Source organism: Neolamprologus brichardi, chromosome 3, assembly GCF_056152115.1.
Source record: "Neolamprologus brichardi isolate AB-2024 chromosome 3, ASM5615211v1, whole genome shotgun sequence".
NCBI classification, from domain to species: Eukaryota; Metazoa; Chordata; class Actinopteri; order Cichliformes; family Cichlidae; genus Neolamprologus; species Neolamprologus brichardi.
In genome coordinates, this window is record NC_142106.1 from 30625993 (window position 1) to 30652832 (window position 26840).

Here is a 26840-nt window from a genome sequence, read left to right on the forward strand (position 1 = left end):
AAGGAAAAAAAGAGGTGAAAAATCCACTTGAAAAGAATAAAGCGTGGATTTGCACACTCTAATCACAGCTTCCATTATTCCCTCACTTCGGCTGTAAATGTGCCACATTCAAATTAAAAGTGCAATAATCATAAACCACTGATTTAATATGACTCCCTATCTAGCCTTGGGCTGCATGTGCGTGTTGCTCATCTGCTCACTGGCCGCAACATAAAAGGTAGCACTGTCAGGCCAACACCTGTGTCCCTGCCACAGCGCGCGCAGCAGCTACGTTGCTTGTGAGTGTTTGTTGTGTGCAAAGTTCAGCTGATAAGCCCTAGTCGGCTGCAAGAGGCTCACACCAAAGAAAACATTTGTATTTATGTTGCAAAGCAGAACTTGTTACACTGAGCTACGATGTGCACTCAACACATTTGACGGGGGATTGTCGACTTTACTTTTGTCTTGAAAGATTAGATTGTGCTTAAACTTCTGATAAGGAAGTGGCTTTTTGCCAGTTTGGAGAGCACGCTCAGATCTCCACCTGCAGGGTGAGGTCAGTTACTTTGGGCAACTCAGTGTGGACTGACAAACAAAAAGACAGGCTTATAGCAGCAACGCCACCTTTTAACCTTCTATTTCTTCTCAGAAAATTAAGCTTCTGGATACTGTTGAAAGAAGAAGAACCTGAACGTCGGGCCTACAGTCGTTAGGCATTTTTCAGACAATCTGGTGCTGCTCAAGTTTTCTTGGCAAATACTGTGAAACTGACAACGCCCTGATACTCCTACTGCAACTCCATTTCAAAACCAGAACACACCTTACGGCTGTAAGCAAGCTGCAGGTAATATCCCTGTCTGTCAGACGCAGACAAAGAATCAAATACAAGGAAACAGTAAGCCATATGCCGTTAAAAAACAAGGACTGGGTTTACAGCGGACTTCCTCTAATCCAGGTAAAGGCTCCAATAGATACATATACTCACTTAACCTTCTAGGACCTGGCGTCCACATATGTGCACAACACATTTTAGGTTGTCTAGACCAAAACACAAAATTTTGCTCTACAAGGGCCTGAAATCCACTTACGATGTTATACTGCCTCTGGTCTATTGAAATATAAATCAAATGTCCTCATATGTGGATCTCATTTTTCTCAGAAGCAAAAATCAGGTAAAAAAAAAAAAAACAAAACTCCGCCCCCCCAAAAAAAAAAAAAAAAAAAAAAATCAGGTAATTCTTGTTTTTTCCCATTCACCGGGTCCCAATCATCCCACATAGCAAAGAGAAATTAAAAATGCATGACATGAAAGAGTTTGGGTCTTAGGACATTAAATATTTTAATAAACTGGATTTAGGTTCTATAATGTCTCAACTTGACAAGGCCGAGGGCTTTAACTTCTCATTAGTGATCATGATTGAGTACAACTGGTAGTTGTAAGACTGGTTTGAAAGCAGTCATTGGATTAACCAATACTCAGAACAACAAACAAGTGGACACAGGTAAAAATTATCCTGCCTGCAAGAGAACCCAAAGTATCATCCAAGTAATCGGTTAACCATAACCAGTTCCCCACATGGACAAGCCAAATGCCTCCTGGTGAAAAGTTTTATGGTAAGACAAAACAAACATTCAACTATTTGGCCACAATGACGAGATGTGTTTGGACGAGTAAAGGTGAGGCTTTCACACCTAAGAACGATGCACCGACTGGCAAGCACGGTGGCGGTAACATCATGTTCTGGGGCCGTTATGCTGCCAGCGGTACTGGTACATTTCACATGGGTGGAATAATAAATTCTTTAACTTAACCTCAAAGCAACTACTAAATGGTTGAAACTTGGACTCAGCTGGGTATTCCAACAGGACAATGATCCCAAACACACATCATAACTGGTTTTGGAATGGACAGAGCAGACTAACATTAAGCTTTTTTTTTTTTTATGTCCTTCCTAAAGCTCTGATCTCAAGCTCTGAATTGATCTGCTATGGGGCTTTTAACCGAATATTTAACCGAGGGTGTACAATGTATATATACTTGCCAGATCTTGTGTGGATTAGATTCTAACTTGTGCACCAGCTCGTGCCCAGAAATGCCCATGAAATTGGGGGAAAAAAAAAAGTTGTATAGCAAGAAGTGTTGCATTATGTCCCGTTTCTACAACAAAATAACACAACAGGAAGCAGTGAGATGCAGCGAATTCAAAAGTCCAATCTCTGATGGTTCACAGCTTCCCCATATCTTCAGATAAATATCAGTTTTCCACCTCAGTTTGAAAGTCATCATTGAGGAATTGAGGGGAAAAAACAGCATTGCTCAGCAGCTCATGTATAGTAATTACACAATTATCTGTGTTATATAAGCAGCCGACATCACAACCTGCGTATAAATTGTCATGTTTGGAATTACTTGCACTTAGTTTGAGAGCCCATACAGACATTCAGGCCTCAGTAACCTGCTTTTGGCCTGATAACCGCTTGCAGCTGGTTACGTGTAACAGCTGTCTGCAATGTTTTTCAGCCGCTATCCTTTGATATGTTTGGAAAAAACAAAAGGAAAGGATATGAATCTATCAGTAGTCATTACCTGGAAGTGAAAGATGCCAGCATATCCCTGCTGGAAACCCTGTCCGTGAGGAACCACTCTGTGGAGGAGATGGTCATTTAGGGTCAGCGATGCGATGGCTGCCAACAACCAGCAGTCCCCTGAAGAAACGCAAAGACAGTTTTACTACCATTATAAATGAACTGAGAGCTATCATGATAAGCACGAGTCTGTGTTTACATTAGCAAATAATTTCAACTTTTAGCCACACACAAAACTGGAATTCACCCACAAAGAGTAAAGGTTTGCACAGGCTTTGCATTCTGGGAAATGGGAGAGGCGAGCACAGAATCTCAGTCTCGCCATGACTCACTCATGTTGTTAGTAGGACTTCCATAGTGGGCTCAAGCCACAGTTGCCACTTCCATTATTATACTGTGTTGCCAAAGAGCATTGGCTAGAAGATGGAAAGCCAATGACTGGCATAGTTCATTTAGCAGTTTGACTGTCATCATATTCTCTGTTACAAGACCTACAATTATCCTTTCACAGTCAAAACCGTGTTGCGTTCGGTGTTGTGTTATCTTGTCTTTTATAGGAGGAGTTCTGACTGACATGTTATTGAAACTTTAGGTTTTATTCTGGCTGTGTTACTGACACACAACAGTGCTACACTTCTCTGCTGAAAGTTATAGTCAAGATAAAAATGAAGTCATTGAGTTTTATATTTTCATACAAGTAACACGCAGGAGTTCCTAAACTTTTTTGTGTCCATAGATAGTAGGAAATATGGATGTAGGCGGAGCCTCCATTCTATATGGTTTTTGCATGCAGCTGCAAAAAGACCTCTATGGGGGAAAAAAGGTTTTCTAATTTGAAGTCTGTAAGGCCTTTAAAAAGTGATTTCTTAATCTTGTTTACATGAACACTGATCCTTTTCCACAGAGTAATGTATTATGTTTTCTGGTTCAGGATTTTGGAGGTTTTTGCGATACATCTGGCAGTGCCAGCGTCTACGATAAAGCATCCAGTTCCACAGCAGGGCTGGTAACTTTCTAAGATATCTACTGAAAGAAATGGAAGATGCCTTTGCTTACAGATATGACAAGGCATAAATTATAAATGTTATATAAAATAAAAAAATAGATATTTTTAAAAAACTAAAACTTTTCTTCTCCCCGAAAGAACTACCACAAGACCATATCTGGAATATCCCTCTCTCTATATCAGATTTTTGCTGTGAAAGGTTCTATGTCTCGCTGAAGTTCATGCTGTATGCGGAGTAGAGGGAAGCTTTACTTATTCATGACTTGCATCCAGCATCACCCTAGATTTAGCATAGCAACTAACATCTATGCACTCAGTTACCTGTTTGTTTGTTTTTTTGGCAGTGTTCTCTTTCGCTTTCTGCCAGATTAAATCTCAGTTCTTCCCCTCGGGTCTAATAGATGAATCATACAGTAGTAACACTGAAACAGTTGGGAACAGTTTTTTCCGCTATCTACAAATTCGCCACTTTGTAAAGAGTCGATTTCCTTCGTTTCCGGAACTACCTGAGGAAACTTCTTTGGATAAAATTATTAATATAAACGTTCATAAGAGAGGGGCGATTAAAGAAATCTATGCTATGTTATTAGATCTTCAATCTCCTTCTCTCTCCATCCTTAAAGCACAGTGGGAGAAAGACCTTGGGATGACTATAACAGATGAACTCTGGCAATCTTTTCTCCGGAGGGTACACTCTTCTTCGATATGTGCCAGGCATGGGCTCCTTCAATTCAAGGTCCTACACCGATTACATATCTCCAAGGAAAAGTTAGCCAAGTTCTATCCAGGGGCTGACCCTCTGTGTAACAGATGTAAAGCAGAAACAGGTTCGCTCCTTCATACCTTTTGGACATGCCCCAATCTTCATAACTATTGGGTGTCTATATTTAACACTCTGTCAGAGATGTATAACGTTAAATATGATCCCTCTGTTCTAACGGCTATCTTTGGGGTGATACCTCAAGACATCACTTTGCCAAAATACTATTCGAATTCTATTGCCTTTGCTTCACTTATCGCAAGGCGCCTTATACTTTTAAGATGGAAGCAGGAAGCTCCTCCCACACATGAACAGTGGCTTGCAGAGCTCATGAGGTTTTTACATTTAGAAAAGATGAGATATACACTGGCAGGTTCAACCACCAAATTTCTTAAGGCATGGCAGCCGTTCCTGATGTACATGGAAACGTTTAAAATGACCACCTTATCATGACCAGATGCCATATCTCTATATCACTATCATAGTTAACTGTACACTGAATGTCCCTTATACATTTTATTTTTATATTTGTTTGTTGTTGTTTGTTTTTTGTTGTTTTGTAGGGGTTTCTTTGGTTTGTTTGTTTTTCCCTTTCTATTTCTGTTATCTTTTGGGGTATTGTAAATACTGAACAGCAAACTACTTTATGTTCAATGTTTTGTTATTAACATGCTGCTGTGACTGAAAATAAAATTTATAAAAAAAAAAAAAAGAAACAGTTGGGAACACTCCCAGTGGGACTTACCCAAAGCACCCTGACAGATGTCAGTGCGAGTAGCTCCATCTACGATGAACTCGGGCCGTTTGCAGAGCTCCTGTTGGTGCACACACACACACACACACACACACAAGTACACAAATTAGCACTTCTTTGCCTTCAGACATACATTTTGCAAACATGTCGTCTTCCTCCCTTTCTTTTCTCATTTTCATCTCATTGAACCTGCTCTGGAAACCCAAACAATGATAGCAAGAATACCAATGGTACCCATTCCCTGATAGAAGAAACATTAAAAATTAATCATTAGAGATTTATGCAAGTAATCTGTCATTTAACACTGCATCTTTATCAGTCTTATCTCCAACTGATGATTAGTATCAGACATGAACTGAAGCAACAATAACAGAGCTAATGAAGCAAGTCTACAAAGCTGCCCACTTTGATTCTATAATCTAAAGTTAAGTGTCTTTTTCAAGCTCCGTGGCTACCAGGAGCTTGAAACCCCTGACAGGAGTGCTTACAGTCAGGAGTTAAAGTGGGATTTGGCAGCTGCAGGAAACCTAAACTCATGTGTAGCAGGGCAGCAATTCAGAATAGAGTGCTATGTCTCTGCGTATAATGTCTCTTATGCAACCCATAGCCTGCTCTGCAACAGTCCAACATAGTCAACGAACACAGCAAACTTCCCAGTTTATTCTGTACTTACTGTCTGTTACAAACTTTACCACACAGCAGACACATGCATTTATTTCTTCCCTGGGAAACACAGTCATTGTACTCTTAGCTGGCAGACAATCCAATGCCGCTCTCTCGTATCCGTCATGTGCGAATCGAGCTGGGCAATTGTCTGGTCTATCTTGTCAGATTGCTACTTTTAAACTGAAGCTTGGGACAATTAACCAGATCTTGCACGCACAAAACAAAACTTCTACTTTTCAACACGTGGGCTCCAAATAGTTTTTAAAACATGTAGTCTTTCAGTCAAGGTTTAGAAACAACTCTGGACTAACGCAGGAGGAACACGCAACATTTCTGTCTGTGTGCTTGTTTCTTTGTCTGCCAACTCTTCAAACACTATCAGGAATTACCTTATTAAAATTTATGTATTCTTAGATCGACAGATGGAGTGAACTGTTTTAAGTTGCTGCTTGGGAGCAGCGGGTATCAAGGTGGCAGTTCATACACACAAAAGCTATTTTAGCTAATTATAGCTAGTAGATACAGTTAAAACAGCTTCTAATAAAGTAACTAATTGAGTAGAGTCTTTTTTTATTAGTTTAATACCAAATAATAAATTGAGTAAGAAGTTGTAAGAAGGTAGTTTTCTTTGGGATTAATGGAGCTAGTTTCAAGCTCAATACTCGAGCTGTAGCAAGCTAGGCAAGCAAATCCTAAAGTTGTCAAAGCTCTTTTCTGAAAAATCTCCCGGTCTAGTGTTTTTTGTTCACATTTGATTTGCACAACTTCCTGCTTCCTAAACCTTCTTGTACTCAGTGTGGTGAGTGTGAGAACCCCCACGAAGCTATAAAAACAAATATTTTGTGTCATGCTAAGCAAACACGCCAACTATTCAACACATGGCTTAACTCACTGAGGCATCCTGGGCATTTTTAAACACTCACACAAAGCCTTTTTTTTTGGCGGGGTGGGGCATTATGACCCTCTTAGTGTAAATATTACAGATCCTGTGGTGCAGGTGATGCATGCATTATGAAGTGCTATTTCTGGAAGGCTGAGACTTCAAAAAAAGCATTAGATGCAACAAAGAAACAGAAAACATACACTCATGAACACGTGACGATCTGCATACTCAAAAGAAAGCCGAAATTATCACAAGGCAAAGCTTTTAAGACCACAGCTCGTTCTGTTACTGCAGAACTGACAACAGCAACTTGACACAGTGTCTGCAAATAGAATAAAAAAGGAGAGCACACCGTGTTCAAGGCATGCTCACAAATACAATTCCACTTTCTTCTCTGGTGCTGCTTCTAGCTGCACAGACCACACTGGTGTATTTATAACAGAGTAAAAGGTAATGAGAGAAGAAAAGACGTGACATGGTAGAAGATGTGATATAAGAGGCCCCTCATAAGACCTCATAACGGGCCTAGTGTGTGTTGGTATTAAAATCGATCAATCATTACTATCTCATGGTTAAATTCAAGTCTGTGAGGAAAGCTTGCTTAAGTGTCCAGGTAATAAAAGACCTTAGAGGTGAGCTGTTATAGGTGGTCGTTGGAACTTCAGGGTTTGAGATGACCATATCTGGAATATCCCCTCTCTTTGACATCATGCAGAGTCCAGAGAAAATGATAATAATAATAATAATAATAATAATGATGATGAAATGTCTGAAACAAATCATTTACAGCAGTCTGAAGTTTGAGCTTTTGGCTCATATTGATTATTCTGATATACAATGATTTTATTATTTTAAACTTTGCCCATAATAAAGAGTCTTATCCGCCTATAACCCAGCATCTATATGACAGAAAGTAAGTAAATAAAAGAAATAAGGTCCTCTTCTGTGGTGGGTCACGTCCAACAGGGCAGAGGAGGATTTGGTCTTGGAGTAGTAACACCTCGGTGGCAACAGGCATCTGTAACCGAACATCGGAAAATGGTAGTGGAGGAGGTGCGTCGACAGGAGGAAACAGTAAGACGTGCTAGAGCGGTAGCGCTGGCCAAGCAGGGTCGCTGGATGAATTGGGAGAGGAAATGCACATGGAGTGAAATCTGGGGAATGGAGTCTGATAGACTAAGTTTCATCATCTGAGTGACATACGATGTGCTACCTTCCCCAATAAATCTGGAGCTGTGGTTTGGAAAGGACCCATCCTGCTCCCTGTGTACAATCCCAGCCACACTCAAGCACATCTTGGTTGGTTGTAGGACTAGCCTTACTCAGGGCAGATACACAAGGAGACACAACCAGGTCCTCAGTTGTCTAGCCGAGAAAGTTGAGTGCAAAAGAAAATCCATCAACGCTCAACCTTTCACGAACCAAGAGGAACGTCAGTTTTCATCAGCATTTGTCCAGGAGGGAGACAAGCCGAGGACGAGCCCCCCAACCCCAGACCTGGGCCCGCTGAAGGTTGCCAGGGATTGGCAGATGCACATGGACTTGGATCAGAGGCTAATTTTTCCCGCAGAGATCGTAACAACTAATCTGCGACCAGACCTCATCCTTTGGTCTAACTCCCCAAAACGTGCTTACATCGTTGAGCCGACGGCACCATGGGACGAAGCAATTGAGGAAGGATTCGAGCGTAAGAAGCTGCGGTATGCCAACTTGGCAGCTGAGGCAGAGGACAGAAGCTGGAAGATCAAGGTGCGCCCGGTGGAAGTGGGGTGCAGGGGCTTTGTTGCCAGAACAACAGCGAAATTGCTTAGATTGGGACTGCTGTCAAATGTTAGTGCTTGCCAGCTCTGCTTAAACACACCCACTGCAGGTGGTCATGGGACTTGATTTTTTTAGGCACTGGTGCACTGAATGTGTGCACAGTAACACGAGTTTTATACTATAGGGCATGCAACAGCAGATAGCTCTTGGCAGATGGGTGCACATATTTAAAATACTATGGCTCAGGCTATGGTGCTGCAGTCATGTGCAGGACATCAAGATGTCCAGTTGCTCGCTGTGAATTCTCCAGACAATTACCTACTCTACTGTTAGTGGCTCGTTCAGACATTACACATTGTTTACAAAGGAGCTGCTACTTTAAAAACCACCAAATATCTGAGTGAGGCGTTTGTAGGCATGAGTCAGACATTTGCATTGTGATGCAGTGCAGCCAGATAAGATCTAATAAAATTCAGGGGTGTAGTCTGCTACACTGTAGAAAAACAGCTCCACTACGTTGCCAAAAGCATTCATTCATCTGTCTTCACACCTATATGAATTCAAGTGACATCTTATTCTTAATACATATGGTTTAATATGTTGTTGGTCCACCTTTTGCAGGTATAACATCTTCAGCTCTTCCTAAAGGTGTTTTTTTTTTTTTTCAGGTTGAGGTGCAGGCCAGTCTAGTTCTTCCACACCACACTCACTCATCCATGTCTTTATGGACCTTGCTTTGTGCACTGGTGTGCGGTGATGTTGGAACAGGAAGTGGCCATCACCAACATTTCTTGCTATGTTAAAGCATTAAGCACACTGGCAGAGTTTGCTTGCTCTTTGTTATAATACCACGAACGATTGACTGTGGAATATTTAGTAGTGAGGAAATTTCATGTCTGGACTTGTTGCACAGGTGGCATCCTATCACAGTTCCTATGTCCAAGGAAGTGATTGGAAAACCTCCATTTAATTATTTAATGGGGTAGTGAATACTTTTAGCAACACAGTGTATTATAACTGTCTGACATTAAAATGATATTAACCTTCTAAAAAACACAGTAAATAAATCTGGAAACACCGTCTATAACATTAAACATCTACAACATGTACAAATGATATGAAAGGCTTCTATATTCCCCTTACCCACACTTGGGCAAAAGACACAAAAACACGGCCACCGCCGCAATTTCTCACCGTGGGCCTCATCCAGCGCATGCCGCTGGTCTTTGTCGATCTGGGGCCGAGTTCGTTGAATCCCAAAGATGACGCTACAGCAGGAAACAGGCTGTCCTCAAACAATCTCCCGCTTTGAAGGCACTGGGCTTTCAGAGAATCGTAGTCCTGACCCAAGAACTTCACCGCATTGTGGTTCTGCCCCAGGCCCTCATCACGATCCCACTGGCTCCTCAGTTTGTAGGCCATGCCTGTGGCATAAATGGGCTGCTCTGCCATATTGAGCTTGTGGAGTTAACGGAGAACAGTAGGACTGACAGCTGCTATCAATTTGATTCTCTTTGGAACCACAATAAAAGTAAAGATGTGTCAATTATTAAAGACGCAACAGCAGCCTATTGAGCTTTTATAATCTAAAGCACTGTGCTGATGTAAACCTGATACACAGTGGTAATGGCTTCAAGGCCCAATCTTCAGTTAGAATAAATCATCAGTAGCTATGAAGATGCTATTAAACACTGATGAGGCTAGTCTGCTGCTTGGTTGTGGTGTATGTGGTTGCACTCTAGCTGGATGCTTTGATTGCAGTCACAAACGGAGAAGCTCAAAAATCCAAAGCTTGTCACAGTAGAGACGTCTTCCTCAGTACAAAAGATCCAGATAACACCAGTCCCCGTCTGTTGTTCTTTTTTTGTCAAGTTCACGCAGTGCAGGATCACAGCCCGTCCTTATCACAGCAGCGGACAACCCTGCACAAAAACAAAGAAAGTGAGAAATTGAGCACAAAAGGGAAAAGGTTATCCAGTGAGATACAAGATACAAGTTTGTACATACCAATACTATCTACGCATACATCACAGAACAAAAGCAGAGGCTGTGCACACCCTCCATGTGCACAGCCACTAAGAGCTTAAAAGACAAACGAGGCGTCCTTGTTTCTTCGCAGTCAACCATATATGTGCATTCTTAGAAAAGCCCGACAAAGTTGGCACATCTGTGCTACTTTTACTGTGGTGCACTGAATGTGTGCACATTCAGTGCACCACAGTAAAATTTAAAGTCAATGTTTAATCAGAAAAGCACATTAATAACAAAGCAGGTGTGTGTGTGTGTGTGTGTGTGTATTTTGATGCACAATAAAGGTTGCATGAGGCAAAGAACAAGCACAAGCTCTCTGCGAGACGCTTTAATTAAGCAGAGGCTGAGATGAAGAAGCATTTCTATCATTAGTGCCGGCGCAGACAGAACTGGAGCTTTGGACAGAGTTAGTCTCACTTTGTTGCTTTGAGTCTGCGTCTTTTCCGTCAAACACAGAGTGGAAGGCGTTTATTTTTATCTTCTTTCAACTCTCACAGCTTTTTTTTTTCTTCACTCCCTCACCTCAGATATGCACATAAAGATACGCACTTCCTGTTTTCAGTCCACAGGTGTCACAGCAGAAACAGAAAAGAGTGTGGCTTTCACTGGCTTGTGTAGCAGTGGAGCCATGTAAGAGTTTCCTCCTCCTGCTAACAGAGAACCGCACCCACAAAGATGGCCCATTTGACTGAGTGAAGAATGTTGCTGCTAAGAGAGCCAAAAACTCAGCATGCAGCTGCGACAGCAGGTTTCCCAGCTTGTTCAATTACACAACACTAAGACTTGTGTTTGCACATGTGCCTCTATTGCTGCTAGCATGATGAAACTACATTAGGGTCATTTGCATGAGTACTACACATTATTTCTGCTAATAGATCCCTAAAGCTACAGCTAGCAAAGCTGAAAGTGCTGCATAATGGCTGCACCACAACTATTATATTTCTTACCACAAGCATTATTACTCACACTAACAAAGGCACTTTTGCCACCACTGTAACAACTACTTCTGCTTCTTCCTGCATTCTTTATAAAGAGCTATTTAGCATCTGTACCACATATCAGTGTTAGCATCACTACAGTGTTTTTCTTTTTTACATAAATGTATGTACTATTTAAATGTGGACACAAAAATACCTTCAGTGAAAAGGCTTTTAGAGTTACACTTGTTAAACTGCTTGTTAATGCATATATCTAATTAGCCAATCACATGTATTCAGGTATTTAAACATGGTCAACACGACCTGCTGAAGATCAAACTGAGCATCAAAATGAGGAAGAAATGTGATTTAAGTGATCTTGAATGTGGCACAGTTGTTGTCAAACAGGCTGGTCTGAGTATTTCAGAAACTGCTAATCTGCTGTGGGGAAATCTCAGCAATCTCTACAGTTTACAGAGCATGAGCCAAAACGGAGTAAATTTCGGCGAGGGGCAGTTCTCTGGGGAAAGTCTTCTTGATGTCAGAAGTCAGAATGGAAATGTCAGACTGCTTTGAGGTGATGGGAAGCCAACAGTAACTCAAATAACAGCTTTTTAGAACCAAAGTAAACAGAAGAGTGTCTCTAAACACACAACACACACACAACAAGCAGATGGGCTACGTCAGTGGGACACTCCCGTGAGCTAAGTAGAAGAAATCGAGGCTACAGTTCACACATGTTCTGCAGAATTGAACAATATAAGTTTTTTTGGTCTAATGAGACTCAATTTTAGCAAAAACATTAGGATGGTGCGGTCAGAATACGGCATAAATATGAATGCATGGATCCATCCTGCTGACCACTTCCATCCCCTTATGACCATTAATAAAAATGTGCTTCACTGTTCTTCCCCTCACTGCAAAGTCCATCATGAAATCCTAACAAAAGTCTGGTTAAAAATGCAGGTTTTCAGATTTATGTCAGGCCCATGTGTTTGTTTCTTACCTCTCCTCCAAACTGCACCTTCTAGTTTGATCCCAGGAACTGCCAAACCAGTCCAGACAGACTCTTCTGTACTACTTTTATAGTCAACCTCCAGCGAGGGTTGTGCCAAATGTGGCAGGAAGGAGGAGTTACGCCTGATTTCTACATCTTTATTTTCCAACTGTTAACGTAGTCCCATTGTCACCTGAATGACATGTTTGAGCACTCCTATAAGTTCACTTAATACCTAATTAACTTTTCCTAGAACGGGAGGAGTTACTGGCTATAGACAGAAGTGTGTCAGGTGACAGCACTGTGAGGAAAAACACCACTGCCCCTCACAAAACACACCCACTACCATGAAATGCTTGCAGACCACAAACAATTACTCATATGCTTTCAATATGCATGTCACTCTAAGTTGGTTCCATGACAAAACACCCATGACCCCATTACTTAAACCAACAACAAAGGATCATAACGTGTTCTGTTAAAACCTTAGTCGTGTGGTTTTTACCTCTGCTGGCTGCCATCGGGGCACATTTTACCTAACAACAGTTCAGTCTGACTCCAATGAATATTTTACTTCTCCTCACATGAGAAATACATGCAGCCTACATACCCTCACTCCATATCCCAACACAAATGCTTAGCCTTCCCTCAGTCCGGGTGGCAGCACACAAGAATGTGCATGCATGTATGTACTGCACTGTATCATCTAGCAACGCAACACTTAGTATAATCACAAGAAAACTGAGAATGTGCACTTTTATCCAACCCATAACCCGGCTCTTTTACTTATTTGTTTTGGCACATCAGCAGGATGTTTCCTTTAACATAGGGGTCGTGCAGCCATGGGTAGAAACACACACGACTGAAGCAGCAGGCACGCAAAGGCCGTGAAAACACTGCAATCATCAGCAATGTATGACTAATGCTTTTCTGCTGATGATTGTCTGAGTCCAGTTTCCTCCTCACAACTCCAGCGGATTAAATGCATGCTGATAGTAAGTAAGTGTTGCCTTTGGGAGGGTGGAGTCAAGAGTTTGTGGCATGAGTAAGCCTTCTGACCGCCTGTGGTGTATTTCTGCATGCAGGGGTTCATGTTGCAACACAGTTTAATGTGAGAAAAAATATCCAAAGTGTTTGGAGAAAATAGACCAACAGAGAGATCACACACACGCACGCACTGTGACCGCTGCAGGAAACATGGTGACTACTGTGTTTTTTCTCATCAGAGTCTGCAGAAGAACACAGCTTTTAGAAACACTGGGCTACATTTGGAGAATACTCGTTGGAGCATGCGCCTCAGCTCACGCAGATTTAGCTCTTTATAAAACTTTAACTTGGACGCATGGCTCACACAGATAAGTAAGTCGCTTTTGTGATAGATAGGTGTGGTCCCTGGGAAAACATTGAAATTAAAGAAATAAACACAACCAGCAAAGCGAACAACGGTTTGACGAGTTTCCTTTGGCTTCCCTTCCATCAGACACAGTTAAAACCAATAATAATAATAATAATAATAATAATAATAATAATAATAATAATAATAATAATAACAATAAAGCGTAAGACAGCAAAAGCAAATTTTGCGGAATCAGCACATTAATGATTAATAATTCATGGTTATTATTCTCGTGAAATCTGGGGCAGACTGCTGTTTGACTGTGGTTTGTTCCGGCATCACAAACTAACCTAAAAAACAACTCATAAACTTCCAGTTCTGCTCTTAAAAAAGAAGAAGTTCAGACCAGGAGGACAAACGCGATTGGCAAAGTGCAGCCCGACACTAAAATGCTGAAGCAAAGTGATGTTGAAGGATGAAACTCATATTTACCTTGCGATGCGTTTCCTCTGGAAAAAAAAATAGCTACACGGAAATTCAACATGCTCTCCGTTCCATGTTTAGTATGTACCCTTGTTGTACCCTCCCCTCTTTTCTATACAGAAGAAACGCCCTGCTGCTGCTGTGTACCCTCATTTCAATGCGACTGCGCAGTGCCCACAGGTCATAAAACTACACTGAAAGGGAGGGATTCGTGCACTGTTCTGTCGTGTTGTGCTCTTTGTTTGCAGCAGATTTTACTTGATACTGTAGTTCATTATGGTACTGTGTGTTCACATGCAATAAGCTGCCCTTTGAAAGACAAAAATCCCTTTACACCGCTCTGTAAATACTTACCCTAACTAAAAAACGCCACATTTACCAAGTGCTAGACTCTATTTGAAGTTTAGTTACGCACAGTATTTCTATTTTATAACTATTTTTAAATTTCAGTAGACTTGTATGTTATGAATGTAAAAATAGAGAAGTTTTTTAATCTTCTAACGGCATCATTTACAGGATTTCAAGTCTAAGCAGCCAACAATGACATCTAGTGACTTCGGGTAGCAGCGCATCTAGAATAGAATATAATAGAATAGGATAGGATAGGATAGGATAGGATAGGATAGGATAGGATGCAATAGCTTTTTTATTGTTACTGTTACAAGAACAATGAAAGGCAGTTTGGCATCTCTCCATGTGTGTGAAGTACACAATAGCGAAAGTATTTACACAATAACAGACAAATTTACATTTACACAAGAAAGATATGTACAAGTTATACATACACCTGCAAAACACACACATACATACATATATTAATATATACATATATGCATTCGTACATACATACACACACATATTTCCACATACACGCTTACATCTATATGCATACACATACATGCCATCTAACTAGCAGGTGCATTGAGAGGTGCAGTGTGGTCAGTGATATTGCACGTTGAGTGTGTGTGTGTGTGTGTGTGTGTGTGTGTGTGTGTGTGTGTGTCCTTCAATGCAACCAACACCCCTACCTCTTTATACAGTTTAAAGAGGTAGGGGTGTTGGTTGCATTGAAGTATAAACAGAAATACGATTTATAAATAAGGTGTAATGTCCATGAGTGTTATTTCTATGAAATAGACAGAAAGAACAAATAGTAAAAAATGTAAAAATAAATAAATAAATAATAAATAATAATAATAATAATAATAATAATAATAATAATAATAATAATAATAATAATAATAATAATAATAATAATAATTAATATGTAGATAATAAACAGAATTTTAGGGTGTAATGATCGCACAGAAATGTGTAAATGATCACAGTCTATGGGGGGGATTGGGGCCACAGATTAGCGTCTGTTTGTGTGGGATTGTATTAGTCTGTATCTTTTTACCTGATGGCCAAAGTTCAAGCAGAGGGTGACTAGGCTATGTGTGCATTGTCTGAAATGATGACGGATTATGAGATCACACAAATGTATTGACTACAGTTGAAGAATATGATTTTGCCCCTCTTTATGTTTTCTCTTATTAGGAATTTATATTTTGAAAGCACGTGTTCTGACTGAATATTGGGGTAACTGTGCATTGAATTAAAAGAAAAAATCTCTCGTCATACTTCACGTCCCGTGGTGCATTGCGTCTTTCCCAAGCTCTCGCGTGTGCTTCGCTGCCGCCGTTGTTCCATTGAGCTAACCTCAACATGGCATCCGACGGACCGCCGGGCACTGACTCTCTCCCGTCCGATTTGGGGAGTGCTATTGCAGCTCTGAATACATGGAGCATCCCGGATCTTCAGGGCAAGCTGGCAGAGCTGGGAGTACCCAACATGGGTAAGAAGAACACCCGCGTAGAGCACTAACATAGACAGTATTTGGCTATCGGCAGCTAGCCAGTTGCTAACTTTAGCTAGTAGCGTTAAAACGCAATGCTTCCGTTGCAACGAGTTTAAGCTAGGCCTGCGTTATGTTTACACTCTGTTGAGTTAATTTCACGCACTAACTAATCGAGTACGTGACATTTTAATTCCTGTGATGCAAGTTGGATAAAGTTATGACGATTTGGTTAGCTATTTTCCTTAATATGAGTTCTGTAACTAGTGCAGCGGTTTAGCTGCTTTGCTAACTTTAATACGAAGCGGCCAGTGTTAGCCTAGTTTTGCACAACTTTGAAATGCGCTCCGAGTTGTTCTGGTACATGTTTGGTGTACATTTTACAAGCCTAGATTCATATCTACCTTGTTTAACAGCCGTTTCCGATTCATTTTTTCTCTCTTTAGGTCCCAGAGAGGAGTTGATTGACAGACTGAAGGGCTACATGATGCAGGTAAATGCGTTTAAATTCAGTTTTATCCGGTCATCGCTCGGCTGTTTGGTATGGTGATGCAGCTTTGTCTAACTCTTGATGACCTATCAGGCTACGCTAGAGTAGTCCTGAATAAAGTCTGAGGAAAATTTATTAGTAAATCCTAGCTATCCTAGCTCTGTTTCTCTGATCTCCTCGCCTTTTCTTTAAAATTAAAGAAACTGTGTCTTGTATGTGTCCCTCCACAGACTGGGATTCTCCTGAGCAAACCTGATGATAAACAAATGGGCTCCCAGGTAATTTGGAGGGAAACGCTGATATCTGTTTAATACTGTAGTATACAATGGTGAAACACATGTCAGTGTAGTTTAAAGGTTGCCATTTTTGAACACTGGACCAGCTTTTTATCCTCTCAAGGATATTTGAGGTGTGTGTGAGTTTGCCCATCCAGTCTACCGCTATTTGTTTTGTGGACTTTGAGAAGGCATTTAACCTGGTCCTTCGCAGTGTCCTATGGGTCTGCTTCATTAAAATGGGGTGTTTGGCCCATTTTTACAAGGTTTTTGGTTCCTCTACAAGTGTCACAAGAGCTTAGTCCACAACAATTAGTCTGATGCGTTTCCAGTCGGTGCTGGACTCAGTCAGCACTGCCCTGTGTCACCAATCCTGTTCAGTTTTTAAGGACAGAATCGTTGGCATAGCCAGGAGGCAGAAGGCTTCCACCTTAGTGGCCTCAGGATTTAGTCTGTGAATAACTAAAGCAAGTTCATAGACAAGGTATGCAAAATTTACAGTGTTACACATTTACTTAACAAGGAAAAGATCCCGTTCTAGGAGGACATGCTTCTCGTTCTGTCAGGACGGGCTTCTACTAAATAAAATATAATAGAGCTATCTGCTGTTTTAACTCAACGGAGCAGACGAAAGTACCTTTATTTAATCATAAGTTTTCACTCTTGCAAATGTGTTACAGTTGAGTATGTTTTGTCTGTTTGTAGACCTATGCTAAATGGTGCTAAGAAGCAATTTACCGAAACAGAAATTCACTGAATACCTTAATATCTCACTCAGAAGGTCACACAAACAAGTTCACTTCAGTCTTTCAGTCTTTCGCGCTTCCCATTTACATCAGTCTCCTGTATTTCCTCCTCTCTAGATGCCAGGTATCCCTGCCATGCCCCCAATGCCTATGCCCCCCATGCCTCCCGGTATGGGTATGATCCCAGCTATGAGCATGATTCCTAGCGGGCCCCCTCCACCCGGTATACACATGGGCATGGACCACTCTGGTTTGCCACCACCTGGCCTCACACAGGATGATCAGCTGAAGATGGCTCAGCATAGAGCAGCCATGGTGTTACAGCAAGAGGAGAGAGCCAAGCAGGTGAGGACAGCTGGACCTAAAGTTTACTGTTTCACTCATTTTTGCCATTTTTCTTTGCATTCAAAACGCAGAGTTCAGGGCTCTAGACTAACTTTTTGCCAAGGTTTGCACTGGTGCACCTAACTCTTTATTTGGAGCACAGTTCTACAAGAAAAATACTTTACTGAAAAAGTGCTTGTGCTTAAAGTGCTTTGGCACTCTTTGGCAATATTGTAGACAATGTTAAACTTAACCATCATCTCGGCCTCTGAGAGAGAGGGGGGCACTTGGGCAGTGCATTTATCGCTGCATAAAATGTGTTTTCTGGATACACTGTGCTTTTTCAGCGTTCAGAGATTGATGGCTCTGTGTCAGAGCACTGGCTATGAATTTTAGATGGATCAGGCCTTAACTTAGAGAAAAAATAATCAATAGTTCTTTTCATCTTTTGTCATTACCCACAGCTACAGCTTCTGTCGGGCCTAGGCTACTCACTAGGGCTGGGCATCATCACTTTTTTCTACAATCCATTCGATTGTGATTCACAAGGTGCTGATTCAATTCGAGTCAATTTTGCCTCAGACAGTCAGAAATATTATAATTCTGATCATTTATCAGTACTGACACTTGTGAGACTTCATCAGAGGGGTAAGCATCACAGCAGATGCCTTTGTGTCAAAGTAACTGAGAATAAAACTCAGAAAAACATGAAGGAGATTTTCCTGGCCTGGCTTTTTATAGCAGATAACCTTAAAATATTCTGTCATTTTGTATAGTTTTAAAAAGTTTAAATTTCTTCAGTATTGAACAGCAGAAATCAGGCTTTCTTGTCTGAGGTCATTTAAGTTAAAAAAGAAAGAAAAGGCAGCGTCCGATAGCACTGTAAACAACAGGGATTTTGTTGTGGTGGAAGCAAAACGGCAAACGTGAGAGACGATTACTGATGACATTTATCAAATGTGAAGTGTAGTTTGGTTCTTCTTTTGCTGCTGGTTCAGTGAATTTGGGTTGGAGAAAGACAAAATCTGCAGCTCAGAATCGAACGCAAAAAAGACGTAAACACAAAGTGCCAAATCGCAGACGCATCAGAATCAGTGAGCTGTCTGCTTTCAGCCCCGACGGCGTGTATGTGTCGTCGAGTGAGAAAGCCGAAAAAGAGAAAGCTGATTCTGATGCGTCGGGTCCGCTCTGTGTTTACGCCTTTGTGTGGAATCCGTTTACCTGCTCTCATTTGCTGTTTGGAGGTTGTTGAAATAGTTGACCACTGAAAAACGTGGTCGCACTCTAGAGCCCTGGAGTAAATTCTGAGATGTGATCATAACTTAAAGCACAATTTTAAAAGAGACCTGCAGATTTTAATGTAATGTCATGCGTAAATAAGAATAACACACTATTGTAGGGGAATGTGACAGTATAAATGTTTTTGTAACTTTTTAGCAACACAGCAGGACTACACAGAAAACATTTTACATTTACAAAACGTGTTCACTGACTGGCTGTTATTGTTTGTGGCAGGGCGATTCCCATGTCATGGATGAACACGATCTTTTGGAGCAACAGAAAAGGGTAAGAGGATGAAAAACTCTCAATTGAACTACTTTCTTGATGAGCTGCGTGGTGGAAAAGGGTGAAAAAACCCACTTTGGTGTGGGAACAAGTTGCTGCCCCAAGTGGAGAATTTTAAAGTATCTCATTCACAAATGAGGGAGAGTGGAGTGGGAGTGACAGATGAATCAGTGTAGTGGGTCCTGTATGGTGTGCTGTGAGAATCTGAATATGAAAGCAAGGCCATGAATTTTATTAGTGTGCTGGCACCCTCACTTGGGGTTAAATGTTGTGGATAGTGACCGGAAGAATGACACCACAGACATTTTTTATTATTATTTTTTGTTTGGTTGTGTGCAAATTTCTCTTTTGTGCTACTGAAAATTATAAACATATTCATTTCTGTCCCCCTCGTACGTCCTCGTACGTCAGGCTGCAGTTCTGCTGGAACAGGAGCGTCAGCACGAGATGGCCAAGATGCAGCCCAGGTCCATGCCCACTGTCACTCCAATCAGAGGTGAGTTTAAGCGAGTTTTAAATAACACGAAATGTTATATAATGAATTTGAAATACATATTTAATTTATTTTTTTCTTCTGAAACAGCACATTTTAGGAGTTTTTTGTTTGATAATAATTCTGTGTGTTTTAGGGCCTCTGCCTCCAGGTGTCAGCATGTTACCAGTTCAGAAACACAGAGTGCCGCCTCCTCCTGGAGAGGACAACAGAGAGGTAAACCACCACTCCTTCCCGTTTGTAGCGTTACTTAGTCTTCTCAGAAAACTGTTCCGAAGTTTCTTTTAAAGATATTGAAAATCTCTGCTGACCTGTTGATTAATTATACATGACCAGATGAGATTCTTTGACCCCTTTTCCACCATTGTTTGTATTATGTGTCCAGACATGCATGCATTAGTCAAAATTGTGGTCTAATACAAATATTCTAGTACCAAGTTTTGCTGAAAGACAGTGGTGTTTTTGTTGTTGTTATTTTCAGACACACCGGTGCACATAAAATTTCCTTAATCCCACATTTTTCTGGTGTAAATTTCAGAGCTGGCAGAGTGAGGAGATGAGCGTCACTGGGCCCAAGATCCCTCAGGCTCTGGAGAAGATCCTCCAGCTGAAGGAGATCAGACAGGAGCAACTCACTGATCCCATAGGTCGGTCAGCTGGTTAGACTGCTGCTAAACCAAAAACCTTTGTATTTTTATTCAGTTTTGTCCTGTAGTGACGGACTGGGAAGACCAGCTATAATTGTCTGAAGTTGTCCGATTCAAAAAAAAAATACATTTTTGTTTGATTTGTGACTGGAAAATGAAGTTTTACGGTATGATCTCCACGTGTTTTTTTTTGTTTGTTTTTTTATATATATATATATATGTGTATGTCTTTCAAAAGAAGATGAAGACGAAGATGAGGGAGGAGATATGGATTCATCTGCGTTGCCCATGTCTGAGACAGATGACGACAGCCAGATGTCTAAAAAAGATGTAAGCCTCTTTTAAGCATCTAAGATGAGCACCTTTAAGAGTCATAGTATTGTGAGTCCATGCTTGATGAATTGACTTTGATATTTGTCGCTTGCAACTTAAAATTGTCAACTCAGCAAACAAAACTGTAAAAACAGGATTTGTAGGTCCCGGCATGAATGACTCCACTATGAGGCAGTTTTTGTTTCATTTTGTTTGTCCCGTCTCTGAATTTGTCAACCAAACTTTTCCTCAGAAAAACCGCAAACGCAGGAACCGCAAAAAGAAGAGCAAGAAGAAGCGAGCGCAGGAGAAGAAGGAGCAGGCGGAGCAGCAGCAGAAGGAGAGCAGCGACAAGGAGAAGGACAAAGAGAAGGAGCAAGAGGTGGAGATTGAGTACGTCACAGAGGAGCCAGAGATTTACGACCCCAACTACATCTTCTTCAAGCGAATTTTTGAGGCGTTTAAGGTGACTACAGCAGACATAGTTGAATAGCGCATCCACTTCGATCCCCACCTCTAATGCAATCTGTCTGTCCTTGTCTTCTTCTAGCTGACTGATGATGTGAAGAAAGAGAAGGAGAAGGAGCCCGATAAGTCGGAGAAGCACGAGACGGCTGTGCTGCGGAAAAAAGGATTTGAGGAGGAGAAGAAAGACAGTGACGACAGTGATGAGGTTTGAACACCTCCATTTTTTTACGAGAGCGGAGCAAAAAGTACAAGTACTTGTCTGCTCATGTGCTGAACATCTGAAATGTTTCTCATGTGCAGGAAATCAGGCCGGATGCCCCAAAACTATCCAAGAAGAAGCTGAGGAGGATGAACCGGCTGACAGTGGCTGAACTTAAACAGGTAAAAATATATGGTTTGTGTTTTCAGTCTAAAAGTCCGTGCCTGATTCTGAATAGATGATAACTTTTTATTTCTCCTGCTGCCACTTCGCTTCAGTTGGTGGCTCGTCCAGATGTGGTGGAAATGCACGATGTGACGGCTCAGGAGCCCAAGCTGCTCGTGCACTTAAAAGCCACCAGGAACACGGTGCCGGTGCCAAGACACTGGTGCTTCAAACGAAAGTATCTGCAGGGAAAGAGAGGTATCGAGAAGCCGCCGTTCGAGCTGCCCGAGTTCATCAGGAGGACGGGAATCCAGGAGATGAGGGAGGCTCTGCAGGAGAAGGTGAGTGTTCTTCTGATGGTCTGAGTCAACATTAGCAGAAATAATACTGCATGATTACTAATTCTGTTTTTCTGTCCACTCGCAGGAGGATGCCAAAACTATGAAAACCAAAATGAGAGAGAAGGTTCGTCCCAAGATGGGAAAGATCGACATCGACTACCAGAAACTCCACGATGCTTTCTTCAAATGGCAAATCAAGCCCAAGCTCACCATCCACGGAGACCTTTACTACGAGGTACAAGAATTCTCGCTTTTCTCACATGTAATCAGGACCACGTAGGTACATTTATCAAAGGGACGTTATGAGCGCTTAAGCTCCATGACATGACCTACTTTGTGTTTTTGTGGCTCTGCAGGGTAAAGAGTTTGAAACTCGTCTGAAAGAGAAGAAACCCGGAGATCTGTCTGATGAGCTGCGTATCGCTCTGGGCATGCCAGTTGGACCTGTGAGTTTCACTATTGTTCAAACGTTGTGCAAATTTAATGAACTAAATCACAAAAAAACAGCCAACATGTTTTAAATTGACTGCAGTTTCTCTTAAACACACAAATCTGAGCGCATATAAACAGAAACCGAGCCTTGGTGATCTTAGAGCTTCATACTGTCTTTGTTTATCGTGTTCTTGGGCTCATCTTGATCTCAGTGATGAGACTGTGTAATTATATAAGAGTGTGATATAAAGCTACTGTATGAAGCTCCAGTTGCAACAGAAATAAATCAGCTGCCCTTGTTTTGCTGTTACTGTCCTGCTCTGTAGTATCACTCTCCCTGCTATCTCATTATGTCACTCTGTCTGTTACTGTTGTTAAGTGGTTGAATGTACAAGCTGTGAGAATAAATGTGTCAGATAAGACGTGACAGGACTTGTTTACACCGACACAGTAACGAGGACAATGCTGCTGTAACGACAATTATATAAATATATCCAGGCGGTGTTTTTGTCGCAGGCAACACCAACAGGCACACAAATAAATGCTGAGCATATTTTAAGCTTGGAAAATGCGATCAGCACAGGGGGAGCGAAATGAGGAAGCAGAGCGAGCATTTCATTTGGATTTTTGCTTTGTCTTCATCGCTAGAACGCCCACAAGGTGCCGCCTCCCTGGTTGATAGCCATGCAGAGGTACGGACCTCCTCCCTCCTATCCCAACCTGAAGATCCCTGGATTGAACTCTCCCATCCCAGAGGTAACAAAATATCCAAAAAGTAGTTTAACAATTATGTCAGTGAATCAGTTATTGCTCATTTTTCCTGACGTTGTTTATCTGCATCCCTTCATCAGAACTGTACTTTTGGTTATCACGCCGGAGGCTGGGGGAAGCCCCCGGTAGACGAGATGGGCAAACCCCTTTATGGCGACGTGTTCGGGACCAATTCTGCAGACTTCCAGGTCAGAAGTGCACAATATACCCTCAGAAAAATAATTATAATCATCATAATAACTTCTTAACAATGTAAAAGAGTAAATACTGTTACTTTAAGTCCTACACCAACTGTAACTCTTGTGTATGATTGTTTTTTGTGCATTTCTTGGTATGAATTTCATTCAAATTGAAATCTTTTGTCTTCACTGTTTAGGGTTTTGTTTTCGATTGCTAAATGTATTATGGCCGTCTCTTAATGATGACTAATACACTAACATGTTTCTGCATTTAGGCTAAGGCGGAGGAAGAAGAGGTGGACCACACAACGTGGGGAGAGCTAGAACCCTCGGATGAGGAATCATCAGAGGAAGAGGAGGAGGAGGAGAGCGACGAGGAGAAGCCAGATGAAACCGGCTTCTTCACACCAGCAGATAGGTACTTAATGTGCACAGTGCAGTCAGTGATTTAATCAAGAAGCTGATAATGATTAATAGATGAGTCTTAAATCTTATTTAGAGTTTTCTTACCCTGAAGTGTAAAGCAAATCAAAAGGGTAGCACCTCACAAACATCTCAGTCAGCAGTTGCTTACATTTATTTATTGGCTCACGTCCAAGTGGGTTTATGTGTTTTCAGCTCAGAGCGTGTGAGGCTCAGCGCTTCGGTCTAAAGCTGTTTTTAATGTTGGGGAGATGTCAAAAATAAAAATTAACCTTCCAGCTAAAGACTTCGAAGGATCCATTTTATAGATGTGTAAGCTTAAGAATCAGACAGACATCAGTGCTGAGATTGACATTAACTTTAAAACTATTTCTTTCATTTAGCGTGTAACTGTAAATGACCTGAGAACAGGGCCGGGAAGTGTCCAGTCACATTAGTGTTTAACTGGGTTATTTGGTCCGTATCTCATGGTGCAGTGTATGACTACATGTCCTCACTTTATGCTAACAGAAGGGTGTGTGCGCATGCATGCATGTGTGCCCACAGCTATTAGTTTCTGAAGTTTGTGCTCACCAATAAACTCACCGTGTGCTGTGTGTCACTTTGTGTGTTTCAGTGGGTTGATCACCCCGGGAGGCTTCTCATCAGTACCAGCCGGCATGGAGACCCCGGAGCTGATCGAGCTGAGGAAGAAGAAGATCGAGGAGGCAATGGATGGGTGAGTGTTGCTCCACTCAGTGCCTCTTTACTTAACCATCGGATCATCAGATTTATCTTTAAACAAAAAAAAAACCAACCTAAAAGTGAAAAATGCACTTCTTAATAGAAATTGTGCATTTTGGCTACAAGTATTTCAAGAGTGAGTACTGGGGTGTTTTTAGATGTTTTCCCAGCATCCAGTTTTGAGAGTATTGGAGTTGGGTCCTTGAAATCTTCCGGTACTACAGTTCTGTAAAGCTAACAAAGAATGACGGATGATCGAGGTTGTTTAAATATCCTTTAAAACAGTCCAAATAAGGTTTCACAGATATTAACGCTTAAATATAAGGAAAAAAGAGACAATTTCATCCAGAGACAAACTGTCCTGGTATTTGATGGCATTTGAGGAGCTGACATGGAATGACCCATTCACATTTATTTATATGAGTGATGCTGTCTAAAAAAAAAATAAATGAGTCACTTTTGCTGTAAACAGCAGGGAGAAAATGTCATCACACCCACTCCGATTTTTCTAAGTGTGATAAAGTCTAATGCCACACTTTAATAGAAATAGCATTCATTTAGAAAAAGCTAGAACTATTCAGTGTTTCTAAAGCACCGTGTGCTTTTCTTAGTTTGACACGTTCTTGTTTTGCAGCAATGAGACGCCACAGCTGTTCACTGTTCTCCCTGAAAGACGAACGGGCCCAGTAGGAGCAGCTATGATGGCCTCGACGCACATTTACGAAATGTCAGCGGTAAGGAGAAGTGTGTCCAAATGAAATGACATTGCAGCCATTTTTCTTTTCGTTCCCGTTTTCCTCTGCCACTCTAGCTGAATCTTAAATACTTCTCTGCTGTCCTCAGGCCATGGCCAGTCGTAAGGCTGGCGGAGGGCAGGAGTCGCAGGGCGTGGAGGTGGCCCTGGCCCCGGAGGAGTTGGAGCTGGACCCGATGGCCATGACGCAGAAGTACGAGGAGCACGTGAGAGAGCAGCAGGCTCAGGTGGAGAAGGAGGACTTCAGCGATATGGTGGCTGAGCACGCAGCCAAACAGAAGGTACTAAGACACACAATTAGTGGCTTTTTAAAAACATTTTTCCTTCACACAAATGTTTTTGTGTAGCTGATTTCTGCTCCGATTACACGCTCAGCCCCCGGAAGCTTTAAAGAAATGTTGCAGGCAGATAGCAGAGGAGTTCAAAGCAAAAAAAAATCAATTGTGTTTGTTTAAGAGGTCAAAAATTACTAGTTCCCATGTCATTGATGTCATGTCCAACACACCTGATGTGTCGATTACCAGCGTGTTACTGTAAATGAGTTCTGTTTATAACTTAAAGGAAAGTGGAAGTCAATAGTCATTTAGGTTTTCCCTTGGGTTGACATTTGAATATTAATAGTTTCCCCCTCCTCTGTTTTTTCTTCCTTGTCGCCAAACAGCAAAAAAAGAGGAAGGCCCAGCCGCAGGACACGCGAGGCGGCGCCAAGAAATACAAAGAGTTCAAGTTCTAGAGGAGATGAACCAAAACGAAGCTCAGCGAGAGAGTCGTCCACCGCAGGAAATGAAAGAGGAAGAGGCAGATTTGAATTTCAGAGGATGCACACTGCAGCACCGATCATCTGTTAGCGCTTTAACAGTAAACTGTAAATCAACAGCGTGGGCGTGTCTCATGTAGTCAGTGTCACATGACTGTGGCAAGGTGCATTTTTCTGTGTTGAACTTTTTAAAGGTCTTGGTTTTGTTTTTGTTTTGTTTTTTTCATGGTAACCATGTTTTTTTTTCTTTCTTTTTTTTGTAAATAAATGACGTGACAACACGAGTTCACAATCTTACTGCCTCCGGGTTTCTGTTTCATTTCATTCTGCTCTTTGGGGAGGTGTGATTACACGCTGGTGGTAAAATGCAAGACATTTTCCCCATCTGCGTCAGCTGAAGTATCGGGACTTTAGACTTTGCACCTTAATGACCTGTACTGTCTCTGTGAGGCCTTTGCTTCCACTGAAGCTGCAACATTCTTGCCTGAGTTTTAAGGCTGCTTCTGATCACTTCTGTTAACCTGGCCAGAATATCCATATCCAAACAAGCTCAGACTGAAGATAAAAGAGCCAGATATAACCCAGACATCTTGGAATAAAAAGAAAGAAAGGAAAAAGAGTGGGCAACTTTACATATATATATATATATATATATATTATATATTCTCCACTATGGCTATTAAACACATGTGGACCAGAAAGAAGGCTTAAAAAAGGACTTTTAGAGCAAGAAATCTTTACTTAATCTCACCAATTTATTCCTCTAACATATTCCTATT

At 41.4% G+C, this 26840-nt stretch overlaps 2 protein-coding genes across 2 annotated transcripts in view; one reads left to right on the forward strand and one right to left on the reverse strand.

Annotated features, from left to right (window-relative positions):
- capn1 (calpain 1) overlaps positions 1-14280 on the reverse strand; it is a 30609-nt gene extending 16329 nt beyond the window's left edge. Inside the window, exons 1-4 of the mRNA XM_087836237.1 lie at positions 14169-14280; positions 9590-10317; positions 5077-5146; positions 2567-2685 (exon numbers count right to left, since the gene is read on the reverse strand). Of these exons, the coding sequence (XP_087692363.1) occupies positions 2567-2685; positions 5077-5146; positions 9590-9847 (447 nt within the window). The 5' untranslated portion in view covers positions 9848-10317; positions 14169-14280. The remainder of the gene's footprint in view (positions 1-2566; positions 2686-5076; positions 5147-9589; positions 10318-14168) is intronic.
- A 1563-nt stretch (positions 14281-15843) lies between these two features.
- On the forward strand, positions 15844-26355 carry sf3b2 (splicing factor 3b, subunit 2). Its single transcript, XM_087836249.1, has 22 exons — positions 15844-15996; positions 16443-16489; positions 16717-16764; positions 17625-17852; positions 19347-19397; positions 19809-19893; positions 20027-20106; positions 20429-20537; positions 20776-20867; positions 21103-21315; positions 21400-21522; positions 21618-21698; positions 21795-22022; positions 22108-22257; positions 22379-22468; positions 23103-23210; positions 23306-23413; positions 23680-23822; positions 24444-24545; positions 25185-25284; positions 25394-25585; positions 25966-26355. The coding sequence occupies exons 1-22, from the start codon at positions 15867-15869 to the stop codon at positions 26035-26037; spliced, it is 2580 nt and encodes an 859-aa protein (XP_087692375.1). The 5' UTR covers positions 15844-15866; the 3' UTR covers positions 26038-26355.
- Positions 26356-26840: the final 485 nt, after the last annotated feature.